General features: G+C 39.4%; 1 protein-coding gene and 1 long non-coding RNA gene across 3 annotated transcripts; one reads left to right on the top strand and one right to left on the bottom strand.

Annotated features, from left to right (window-relative positions):
* Window positions 1-4,555: 4,555 nt before the first annotated feature.
* LOC121629803 lies at window positions 4,556-4,910 on the bottom strand. 2 transcript variants are annotated; one of them, XR_006008434.1, is made up of 4 exons: window positions 4,898-4,910; window positions 4,808-4,861; window positions 4,664-4,771; window positions 4,556-4,591 (listed from the first exon to the last, which is right to left on the bottom strand). It is a non-coding gene; the product is annotated as an uncharacterized LOC121629803 (long non-coding RNA). The 2 variants fall into 2 exon arrangements; XR_006008433.1 differs by lacking the exon at window positions 4,556-4,591 and adding an exon at window positions 4,594-4,627.
* Window positions 4,765-12,819, top strand: zdhhc12b (zinc finger DHHC-type palmitoyltransferase 12b). The gene is made up of 5 exons (XM_041969592.1): window positions 4,765-5,234; window positions 5,318-5,457; window positions 5,935-6,027; window positions 8,038-8,204; window positions 10,826-12,819. The coding sequence occupies exons 1-5, from the start codon at window positions 5,138-5,140 to the stop codon at window positions 11,139-11,141; spliced, it is 813 nt and encodes a 270-aa protein (XP_041825526.1). The 5' UTR covers window positions 4,765-5,137; the 3' UTR covers window positions 11,142-12,819.
* The last annotated feature ends 44 nt before the right edge of the window (window positions 12,820-12,863 follow it).

Below are 12,863 nucleotides of genomic sequence, written 5' to 3'. Positions count from 1 at the left end.
ATGGTAAAATCTGAGTATTGAGTCCTTCCAACAGCAGGGTTTTCTACTGTGGTTGGAGGCTCAGATACAGGTCACTCTCCTTAACTAGTTAAGAAACCAATAGTCTATATTATAGTATATATTATCCAGTTTTAATCAGGTTAAATTTCCAGGTTTAATCAGGTTAAATGTTCAGTTTTAATCAGGTTAAATATCCAGTTTTAATCAGGTTAAATGTTCAGTTTTAATCAGGTTAAATGTTCAGTTTTAATCAGGTTAAATATCCAGTTTTATTCAGGTTAAATGTTCAGTTTTAATCAGGTTAAATATCCAGTTTTAATCAGGTTAAATGTTCAGTTTTTATCAGGTTAAATGTTCAGTTTTCATCAGGTTAAATGTTCAGTTTTAATCAGGTTAAATATCCAGTTTTAATCAGGTTAAATGTTCAGTTTTAATCAGGTTAAATATTCTGTTTTAATCAGGTTAAATGGTCAGTTTTAATCAGGTTAAATATCAAGTTTTAATCAGGTTAAATATCCAGTTTTAATCAGGTTAAACATTCAGTTTTAATCAGGTTAAATGTTCAGTTTTAATCAGGTTAAATATCCAGTTTTAATCAGGTTAAATATCCAGTTTTTAATCAGGTTAAATATCCTGTTTGATCAGGTTAAATGTTCAGTTTTAATCTGGTTAAATGGTCAGTTTTAATCAGGTTAAATATCAAGTTTTAATCAGGTTAAATGTTCAGTTTTAATCGGGTTAAATGTTCAGTTTTAATCAGGTTAAATATTCTGTTTTAATCAGGTTAAATATTCAGTTTTAATCAGGTTAAATGTTCACTTTTAATCAGGTTAAATATCCAGTTTTAATCAGGTTAAACATTCAGTTTTAATCAGGTTAAATATCCAGTTTTAATCAGGTTAAATGTTCAGTTTTAATCAGGTTAAATATCCAGTTTTAATCAGGTTAAATGTTCAGTTTTAATCAGGTTAAATATCCAGTTTTAATCAGGTTAAATGTTCTATTTTAATCAGATTAAATATTCTGTTTTAATCAGGTTAAATGTTCAGTTTTAATCAGGTTAAATATCCAGTTTTAATCAGGTTAAATGTTCAGTTTTAATCGGGTTAAATGTTCTGTTTTAATCAGGTTAAATATCCAGTTTTAATCAGGTTAAATGTTCAGTTTTAATCAGGTTAAATATCCAGTTTTAATCAGGTTAAATGTTCAGTTTTAATCAGGTTAAATATCCAGTTTTAATCAGGTTAAATGTTCTATTTTAATCAGATTAAATATTCTGTTTTAATCAGGTTAAATGTTCAGTTTTAATCAGGTTAAATATCCAGTTTTAATCAGGTTAAATGTTCAGTTTTAATCGGGTTAAATGTTCAGTTTTAATCAGGTTAAATATCCAGTTTTAATCAGGTTAAATGTTCAGTTTTAATCAGGTTAAATATCCAGTTTTAATCAGGTTAAATGTTCAGTTTTAATCAGGTTAAATATCCAGTTTTAATCAGGTTAAATGTTCTATTTTAATCAGATTAAATATTCTGTTTTAATCAGGTTAAATGTTCAGTTTTAATCAGGTTAAATATCCAGTTTTAATCAGGTTAAATGTTCAGTTTTAATCGGGTTAAATGTTCTGTTTTAATCAGGTTAAATATTCTGTTTTAATCAGGTTAAATGTTCAGTTTTAATCAGGTTAAATGTTCACTTTTAATCAGGTTAAATATCCAGTTTTAATCAGGTTAAACATTCAGTTTTAATTAGGGTAAATGTTCAGATTTAATCAGGTTAAATATCCAGTTTTAATCGGGTTAAATATCCAGTTTTAATCGGGTTAAATATCCTGTTTGATCAGGTTAAATGTTCAGTTTTAATCAGGTTAAATATCCAGTTTTAATCAGATTAAATGTTCAGTTTTAATCGGGTTAAATGTTCAGTTTTAATCAGGTTAAATATCCAGTTTTAATCAGGTTAAACATTCAGTTTTAATCAGGTTAAACATTCAGTTTTAATCAGGTTAAATGTTCAGTTTTAATCAGGTTAAATATCCAGTTTTAATCAGGTTAAATGTTCAGTCAGTGGACTAGTGGATTCCAACTTCCACATTGACTGGCAGCAGTTTTCTCCCATTTTCTCTCCTTAGCTGGAGCAGTCCTCTTTCCCCTAGAATTTCTCTTTGCTATCCTCAGACACTTGAAAAAGAACTTCTCAATTAAATGAGTGTAATAATTAGCAGATTTTTGTCAGTGGTTGCCATGGTGACTCCAGGCATCAGTGCTCCATTGATGATGGATTTTTATCGTGGTTCCTCACTCTGGTACCCATACTCAGAGCAGCTGATCTGGAACTAGAAACTCAGAGTTGCTCAGCTCTGAATAAGTTAACCCAGAGTTCTGACTAGGCTCAGTTAACTGAACCAGCTGTCTGGAACAAGCACAAGAAACTAGTTTACTGATTTATTCCAGTATTAGGCACATCAATAGTATTTCCACTGAAGTTGTGTGTGTGGTCCAAAAAAGGAAAAAGTATATATACTTAATTTAAATTAAACAAGCTATCTCAATATGCTTATATGAATTCACTAAACCAAAGATGCAGTTAAATAATCAGAAAGTGGGTTCTGGTGGTGAATACAGATCAATACTGCCATCTACTGACCAACCAGGGACGTACAGATTGATTAGCTGGCTCCTGGTTCCAAAGCTGCCTCTCTAATTTGATTATAGCCCCTGAATAAATGCAAAGACAGCCTTGGCACTTTAACATGGTCCCCATAATCCCTATTTGTTGCTTACTTCCATTCTTTTAAAATTATTTAACAATTTCAAAACTACAAGCAGGCCCTGCTCATCAATGAGCAACTAATCACATATTCCAGCAGCACATAAAAATATCACCCAACAAAAAGTCAAATACAAAGAAAGTGCTTCAGACTGATAAATCATGGGGACTTAAGTCCGGAGAGATCATGTTGAGGTGTCCCTGAGCAAGACACCAAACCCCTAATTGCTCCTGATGGGTTGTGGTTGAGCGCCTTGCATGGCAGCTTCCGCCATCAGTGTGTGAATGTGACATACATGTAAAGCGAGTTGGGTAAAAACGCTATAGAAGCACAGACCAGTTACCATTTTATTAATACTGTTCAATCCAGTTCAGTAAATATTTGTCCCCAAGAGGCATTTCATATAGAAAAGATGTTCCCAAGTTTCAACAGCTTTCTGACTAAATTAATTTCTGTCCTGAAAGAAAATCAACACATGCGTATTGTTGGCTGTTTTAAAATGAACTCAGATGAAGAGACAAATACTAGTTGTTACATACCCCCAGCTATTTGTACTGTTGATGAGATCATGAAAACATTCCATATAATGCATTTTTCCTAAGAGGAAAACATTTTTGTTGATTATTATTCTTAATATGTGTTAGATTTAATGTCAAATTGCACTTCATTGATCCCAGACTGATGAATTGCAGTGTTACAGAAGCATTATAGAATATGAGAATAAAATCAAACTACATGATGCAAAAATACCACATACAATACACACTTAACAAATATCCAGATCAAAAATAGAAAATAAACGAAAAATAAAAGTTATTGACAGTATACAAATTACAAATAAATATCCAAGTAATAAATGAATAACCAAAATATGAGATTAAAGATGTAAAAATGTAGGTGTTCTACAGGAGTACTGTAATATGATGATGCAGCATTGCAACAGCTTTAACAACTGAAAAAAAAACTGTTTTTATGGTAAGTTAGAACTAAATCTGTTTCTGAAAATGTCTTTGTTAGTAATGCAATGAACGATGGCCCCAAATCCTTTCCCCACACACTCTCTTCTCGTGGAGAATATTCTCGTTATTTCAGATTATGGAATAGTGTGGGGTGAAATGAAGTCTGTGAAATATGTTAATAACAGCTGACTGAGTAATGTGACAGTTTAAAGGGTTAAAACCACATATCAGTAGATAAATTAATTCCACCAACTCTGAAAGACAGAAGATGAACGCAGCGAACTGCTCCCGGGCAGAAACATGGCAGCCAGTCAATCTAGAGGTGGTAAGATGTAGAAATTAATTTCTCAAACAGGGTTAATAAAGTATATTTTTCTTGTTGTTATCATGGATAAATAAATAATAGTGTTGGGGCGGAAATGACGTAGTGGCCAGTGCCAGCTCTGTAAGCCACGCCCAGCTTCCACCATTTGGAGCAGGCAGAGATGACAGGCTGCTGTCGCGGTCTGACCGACCGCTGGCCAATCACGGTCGTTTAGATGCGGCTCGATAACAGATGTCAGGTCCAGCGGAGCGAAGCGGACAGTTTGGATCACTGCTGAGGAATAAATAATCCTTGATCTGAACAGTACACCTTCATACAGATATCACGTATTGATCTGTGTGCTTCAGTGAGGCGAACCAATAACAGATATCTCCGATATGTGACGATGTTAATTCTGTTTTGATATCATTGATGTAGATGTTTGTTTACATGTTATTCTAACGCTAGCTAGCCAGCAGCTAACGGGGCTAACATATCCTGTTATTGTTCCTGATTATCTCGGTTCGCGATTAAATGGATCACACCATGTTTCAGGACCACCTCATGTTTCAGGACCACCTGATGTTCTAGGAGGTCCTGATGTTCTAGGAGGTCCTGATGTTGTAGGACCACCTGATGTTCTAGGACCACCTGATGTTCTAGGAGGTCCTGATGTTGTAGGACCACCTGATGTTCTAGGACCACCTGATGTTCTAGGAGGTCCTGATGTTCTAGGACCACCTGGTGTTCTAGGACCAACTGATGTTCCAGGACCACCTGATGTTCTAGGACCACCTGATGTTCTAGGAGGTCCTGATGTTCTAGGACCACCTCATGTTTCAGGACCACCTGATGTTCCAGGACCACCTGATGTTCTAGGAGGTCCTGATGTTCTAGGACCACCTCATGTTTCAGGACCACCTCATGTTTCAGGACCACCTGATGTTCTAGGACCACCTGATGTTCTAGGAGGTCCTGATGTTCTAGGACCACCTGATGTTCTAGGACCACCTGGTGTTCTAGGAGGTCCTGATGTTCTAGGACCACCTGATGTTCTAGGACCACCTGATGTTCTAGGACCACCTGATGTTCTAGGACCACCTGACCATGTTCAGAAATGTTTTTGGTTCAGGGTTTCTGGTGAGAACAGCTCATGTGATTTTAACCTGGGTTATAACGTTGATCCTCTTCCTTCATGACACAGGTGAGTAGTTTACCTGTCTGATTCGGGACAGAGCCAGCCTACTGATGATGTTATTCGTGATTTATTTTGATGATCTCTTACAGAGCTGAGGAAGCAGGAAGAGACGGGCCAGCTCCTGCAGCCAGTCCTCTTTGTCCTGCTGGTTCTGGTGTCGGTGCTGCTCTACTTCGCCGTCTCTCTGATGGACCCAGGCTTCATCCTGTCTGATGACAGCAGCTTACAGGTGATCCATCAATCTGATTTATCTAAGGATGGATCTTTACTGAGGACCGGTTGGTTCTGACATGAGTCTGCCTGCTGGTAGAAACAGTTTTATAGAAGATGTTTAACTTTAATTATATTAAATTAGAGTTAGAGAACAAAAGTAATAAAAAAATATCAAAAAAATGTATTTATTAGCTGTTTATTTGCTGTTTATTTTCTCTATCAGAGGCTGTGATCCCTGACAGGACAAACATTTTTTAAATACACATCTGTTTAGACACCACTGCAGTCAGGTTTATTGGTCTAAAGTTTAGAACAAGAAACCTGACTTTAGTGGTGAACAAAGAGCTTCTGTTTGACAAGGAAATAACACAAAAGATAAATAATTTATATTTATTACCAAACATAAACAGCAAGTTCTTAACTTCTAAAAAAGTCAAGAGACTGAAGTATAACTTAGACTTTTCTGACTGGTTTCTCTCCTGTCTTGTACCAGTTCATGCTGGGAGTGACTGAGGAGCAACAAGACATGATCCCACCCAGCAGCAAATCTCTGAGGCAGCGTCGCTGTGGCCACTGTCTGCTGCAGGTACTGAGATGTCGTCATATCAGGCTTATGTTCACGTGAGACTATGAAAACATAAATGTCATCAAACATCCACTAAAACAGTCGGACAGCAGGTCTGTGTACACCTAGCAGCTGTCAATCAATCAATCAATCAAAGTTTATTTCTGTAGTACCTTCCAACACTCAAGCTGAACAAGGTGCTTAACATTATAAAAACGTATTAAAATAAAGGAAATATAATAGAAACTGGTAAAAACGCAAAACACATTAAAATACAGTAAAACTAAGTACTACAAGCCAAAACCTTTTTAAATATATCAGTCTTCAGTTCAGGCTTAAGTAAAGGTGGATCGGTGTGAGTGTGTAGCTTGTGGGGAAATGTATTACAAAATGTTGGACCTGCCACTGAAAACCACCGACCCCAGCTTAGCTGGACAGCTTTCCTGGTCCAGGGCAGACAGGTTCTCCAGCACCAGTTACCATGGTAAATCATTTGGACAGCTTTCCTGGTCCAGGACAGACAGGTTCTCCAGCACTAGTTACCATGGTAACTCAGCTGGACAGCTTTCCTGTTCCAGGGCAGACAGGTTCTCCAGCACTAGTTACCATGGTAAATCATTTGGACAGCTTTCCTGGTCCAGGACAGACAGGTTCTCCAGCACTAGTTACCATGGTAACTCAGCTGGACAGCTTTCCTGGTCCAGGGCAGACAGGTTCTCCAGCACTAGTTACCATGGTAAATCATTTGGACAGCTTTCTTGGTCCAGGGCAGACAGGTTCTCCAGCACTAGTTACCATGGTAACTCAGCTGGACAGCTTTCCTGGTCCAGGGCAGACAGGTTCTCCAGCACTAGTTACCATGGTAACTCAGCTGGACAGCTATCCTGGTCCAGGGCAGACAGGTTCTCCAGCACTAGTTACCATGGTAACTCAGCTGGACAGCTATCCTGGTCCAGGGCAGACTTGTTTTCCAGCACCAGTTACCATGGTAACTTAGCTGGACAGCTTTCCTGGTCCAGGGCAGACAGGTTCTCCAGCACCAGTTACCATGGTAATTCAGCTGGACAGCTTTCCTGGTCCAGGGCAGACTTGTTTTCCAAATAGTTACAATGGTAACTTAGCGGGGACTCATTTAAGACACAACAGAACTCTTATTTTAAAGAGCCAGACCGATTGAAATAAGCAAGATTTTCCTTAATCTCAGTGTTGTCCAGTCAAAGTCTAGAACTCAACCTGACCGAGATGCTGTGGCGGGACCTGCAGAGAGCTGCAGAAACCTCTATGAACTGAAGCAATGTTGGAAAGAAAAGTGGAGCAAAATTCCTTAAATCAGTCCCCCTTACTGCTGTATGTTGGTCACATGTTCAGGAAGATGATACCGGCGGTTCGTCTTTCTGTCAGGGAGACACCTGATAACCTGATGAGGTAAAGTTGCTGCAGCGTCAGTAGACCTGCTGTCAACGAGACTGGATCAGCTGCCTGATTACCAGTCAGTTCTGGCTCAAAGGTGGTTGGTGGATGCAGAATATGAATTCACAGACTTATCTTGCTGCAGGATTTTCTTTTCTAGATTTGCTTAGATATGTTTTTACTAATTACAGAAATACTTAAAACTGTTATACCTCTGACATCTCTACAGGTCCAAAAATAATTGGGTCTTTTTCATAAAGAACTTTGTATCTGAGCTGGTTCCAGGTTGACAGCCTGTTTATCAGGTTTTAACCTCATATGTAAAACTTTCTCATGTAGAAATCATGTATGACTCAGAGTTCTGAGTTTAACAGGATGAACCTGAAACTCTTTCTATCCTCTGGGTATCAGTCCGTTCTGAACAAGGAGCTTCTATTTTCTGAATTATTCATCCTTTTTTGATTTTTCATTTTCATTTCAGTGAAGATTTATTGTCATTAACTCTGTTAGTCCTCATTGCCACCATGAAGAAACCAGGGATGATTTTCTGTGATCTTAATGAAGACCAGATATTTCTCTTTTTATTCTAAATACAAAGAATCTGTGTTTTGTTGTGAGCAGCAGCCAATGAGATCGAAGCACTGCCAGACATGTCAGCACTGTGTCCGTCGCTACGACCACCACTGTCCCTGGATAGAAAACTGTGTAGGAGAGAGGAACCACCGCTGGTTTGTGTTTTACCTGGTCGTCCAGCTGCTGGTGCTGGTGTGGGGTCTTCACATCGCCTGGTGAGTTTCACTCTGTCGCAGTCATCTCTAACACATTCAGACCCCTGTTCACCCTGTAGGCCTATGTAGACCACTATAGATCTCTGAAACCCCCATAAACCCCTGTAAATCCCTGAAAACCTCTGTAGACCCATGTAGAAACCTAGACATCCCTTGTAGACTTCTGTAGACGTATATAAACCTCTGTAGACCTCTGCAGACATGTATAAACCCTTATAGACCTCTGTAGACATGTATAAACCATGTAGACCTCTGCAGACATGTATAAACCATGTAGACCTCTGCAGACATGTATAAACCCTTGTAGACCTCTGTAGACGTGTATAAACCATGTAGACCTCTGTAGACATGTATAAACCCTTGTAGACCTCTGCAGACATGTATAAACCATGTAGACCTCTGTAGACATGTATAAACCCTTGTAGACCTCTGTAGACATGTATAAACCATGTAGACCTCTGTAGACATGTATAAACCCTTGTAGACCTCTGTAGACATGTATAAACCATGTAGACCTCTGTAGACATGTATAAACCCTTGTAGACCTCTGCAGACATGTATAAACCCCTGTGACCTCTGTAGACATGTATAAACCATGTAGACCTCTGTAGACACGTATAAACCATGTAGACCTTTGTAGACATGTATAAACCATGTAGACCTCTGTAGACATGTATAAACCCCTGTAGACCTCTGTAGACCTTTATAAACCATGTAGACCTCTGTAGACACGTATAAACCATGTAGACCTTTGTAGACATGTATAAACCCTTGTAGACCTCTGTAGACATGTATGAACCACTGTAGACCTCTGTAGACATGTATGAACCACTGTAGACCTCTGTAGACATGTATGAACCATGTAGACCTCTATAGACACATATAAACCATGTAGACCTCTGTAGACACATATAAACCCATGTAGACCTCTGTAGACATGTATAAACCATGTAGACCTCTGTAGACATGTATAAACCCCTGTAGACCTCTGTAGACACATATAAACCCATGTAGACCTCTGTAGACATGTATAAACCATGTAGACCTCTGTAGACATGTATAAACCCCTGTAGACCTCTGTAGACACATATAAACCATGTAGACCTCTGTAGACACATATAAACCCTTGTAGACCTCTGCAGACACACATAAACCATGTAGACCTCTGTAGACATGTATAAACCCTTGTAGACCTCTGCAGACATGTATAAACCCCTGTAGACCTCTGTAGACATGTATAAACCATGTAGACCTCTGTAGACACATATAAACCCCTGTATACCTCTGTAGACACACATAAACCCCTGTAGACCTCTGTAGACACACATAAACCATGTATACCTCTGTAGACATGTATAAGCCCTTGTAGACCTCTGTAGACACACATAAACCATGTATACCTCTGTAGACACATATAAACCCATGTAGACCTCTGCAGACATGTATAAACCATGTAGACCTCTGCAGACATGTATAAACCCTTATAGACCTCTGTAGACATGTATAAACCATGTAGACCTCTGTAGACATGTATAAACCCTTGTAGACCTCTGTAGACGTGTATAAACCATGTAGACCTCTGTAGACATGTATAAACCCATGTAGACCTCTGCAGACATGTATAAACCCTTGTAGACCTCTGCAGACATGTATAAACCATGTAGACCTCTGTAGACATGTATAAACCCTTGTAGACCTCTGCAGACATGTATAAACCCCTGTAGACCTCTGTAGACATGTATAAACCATGTAGACCTCTGTAGACACGTATAAACCATGTAGACCTTTGTAGACATGTATAAACCATGTAGACCTCTGTAGACATGTATAAACTCCTGTAGACCTCTGTAGACATTTATAAACCATGTAGACCTCTGTAGACACGTATAAACCATGTAGACCTTTGTAGACATGTATAAACCATGTAGACCTCTGTAGACATGTATACATGTAGACATGTATGAACCATGTAGACCTCTGTAGACACATATAAACCCATGTAGACCTCTGTAGACATGTATAAACCCTTGTAGACCTCTGCAGACATGTATAAACCATGTAGACCTCTGTAGACATGTATAAACCCCTGTAGACCTCTGTAGACACACATAAACCATGTATACCTCTGTAGACACATATAAACCCCTGTAGACCTCTGTAGACATGTATAAACCATGTAGACCTCTGTAGACATGTATAAACCCCTGTAGACCTCTGCAGACATTTATAAACCATGTATACCTCTGTAGACACATATAAACCCCTGTAGACCTCTGTAGACATGTATAAACCATGTAGACCTCTGTAGACATGTATAAACCCCTGTAGACCTCTGCAGACATTTATAAACCATGTAGACCTCTGTAGACACGTATAAACCATGTAGACCTCTTTAGACATGTATAAACCATGTAGACCTCTGTAGACATGTATAAACCATGTAGACCTCTGCAGACATGTATAAACCATGTAGACCTCTGTAGACATGTATAAACCATGTAGACCTCTGTAGACATGTATAAACCATGTAGACCTCTGTAGACACGTATAAACCCATGTAGACCTCTGTAGACATGTATAAACCCCTGTAGAACCCCTCTTTACTGCTTCTGCTTCCTCAGGACCGGTCTGAGTCCCGTTTCTACCTGGCAGCTGTGGCTGCGGACCAACGGCGTGCTGCTGGTGGCAGCCATGTTGGTGACTCTGCTGTCGCTCATTGTGCTGCTGCTGCTGGGCTCCCACCTCTACCTGGTCTCTCTGAACACCACCACCTGGGAGTTCATGTCGCGCCACCGCATCTCCTACCTGAAGCACTGTGGTGCTGATGAAAACCCGTTTGACCGTGGGACCATCCACAACCTGTGGAGCTTCTTCTGTGTCTGGGGGACCGTGGTCTGGGAGCAGGTGTACTTCAGAGAGGGCAGTGACCTCGTCTAGGAACACACACATTAACCAATTAACCAGCACTACTTATAATCAGTCATGAGTGTGTGAATGAGGAAGTGATTGTGTGTGAATGAGGAAGTGGTTTCCCAACTCGTTCTCTTCTGCAGTGAAAGTTATTTACATCTAAATGTAAAAAATAGCCAGACAAGGTTCTTGTTTATCTACTGTTAACCTTCCCTATCAATCATTAACAGGATTGATCAGGCGTTGAAAACCTCTCAGAACAGATGTATAAAGCTGTAGTTAAGGTGTACAGACATGACTCATTTTTGGCTCATTTTTGAAGCCTTGTGTGTTTATATATATAAATCTAACTGTGAAACAGATTTTTACTCCAATTATTAGAATGGGATGCTCGGCACCACGGTAATGAAAACATCAGCAACTAGAAGCACTCGGAAGGTGCAGATGTCCGGCAAGCCAAAGCTTTTTTTTTTGCCATTGATTGTGGCTATTATTTTTTAGTTAGAAGTTCTAATGGCAAAATTATCCTGATTTCTCCATAGTGAAAAATCTTTTAAAAAATTCCTGGATCCAGGCAGTGATCTGGATCATCCCCAAAACCTTATCACTTGGTACTTTATTCCATTTCTGAGATTTCCTGAAAATGTCAAAAATTGCTCTCTGTAGCTACTTCTTGGCCTGACAGCATGAGACAGGCTTGGGGGAGCTAGGTGTGGTCTGATGCAGATGGGGACGAGCCTGCTGACGAAAGTGAGACATCATCCGTGATGTGTGTTCGGATTTATCAGGACTTCTTGGTTTTGGAAACCAGCTCAAAAACAAAAATGATCAGCTCCAAGTTCAGAGCGGAGTCTCTGCAGAAGGAAAATAAATGTTTGGATTCCAAACACAGACAGCATCAGAGGTCTGGGACCAGTTCCTGACCTGGTGTGGACATGATGAGGAGACACCGGTAGATGGACCACAGTCCACTGCTTCACTTTGAAACTCAGAGCAGTGAAAGATTCCTCAGAACGTCTCATTGTCCAGGTCTTACACCAGCAGACATTGTTCTGGTCATTTCTCACCATGAACCGTGTTTATTATAAAACCTCGTGATCTGTTGGTTTCAGGTAAAATTCTCCTTTTTCGTTTCCTCCTCATATCAGGTTTTTGTGTGTGTGCTGACTGGTGCGTTGAGTGTGCATCCTTTATAAAGCCACGTAAATGTGAAGTTGGAAGTGTTTCAGCTCCTGGTGGAGACAACGGCTCAGATGGAGCATTTTATCCAGATTTTACTCTGGATTCATGTCGGCCTAAACGTGTTTAAAGTGGACTTCCTGATCTGGTTTTCGGTGGGGCAGATTTATGATGATCCTGGTCCATGTTGGTCCGTCTCAGAGGGGTAGTCGCTGACCAATCATGTTTACACCCTCAGTGCACACAATGTCAAGCTTTTTGTAAAGTGTAAATATTTTTTTAAACAGAGTAGATTTAAAGGTTTTGGACTTTAATCAAAGCAGTCTTGGGTCCAACACTTTTCCGGTGTTTCTGTGCAATGTTACATGTTCTGAAGTGGTTCTGATGGACAGACCTGTCCTGTTCCACTGGATCGTTCTGGTTTCTACAGACCAGTTTATTGTTTTCTTCTAATCTATATGCAATATTGTCATGCATTGTTTTTAGTGCTTACATTAGTAAATAAATTATTCCTACTTGACTCATCCATTGATATTTACTTGATCTGATGAACACATTAAATACAGATGG

This window comes from Melanotaenia boesemani, chromosome 19 (assembly GCF_017639745.1).
Source record: "Melanotaenia boesemani isolate fMelBoe1 chromosome 19, fMelBoe1.pri, whole genome shotgun sequence".
Lineage (NCBI taxonomy): Eukaryota > Metazoa > Chordata > Actinopteri > Atheriniformes > Melanotaeniidae > Melanotaenia > Melanotaenia boesemani.
The sequence above is the reverse complement of the archived record's forward strand: the minus strand, read 5'-3'. Positions and strand labels throughout refer to the sequence as shown.

Excerpts from the sequence above, each read along its gene's own strand:
- zdhhc12b (XM_041969592.1), top strand. The coding sequence starts at position 5,138 with ATGTTCAGAAATGTTTTTGGTTCAGGGTTTCTGGTGAGAACAGCTCAT. Across the intron at positions 5,235-5,317 it reads CCTCTTCCTTCATGACACAG|AGCTGAGGAAGCAGGAAGAG; the intron begins GTGAGTAGTTTA and ends GATCTCTTACAG. Across the intron at positions 8,205-10,825 it reads TGGGGTCTTCACATCGCCTG|GACCGGTCTGAGTCCCGTTT; the intron begins GTGAGTTTCACT and ends CTGCTTCCTCAG.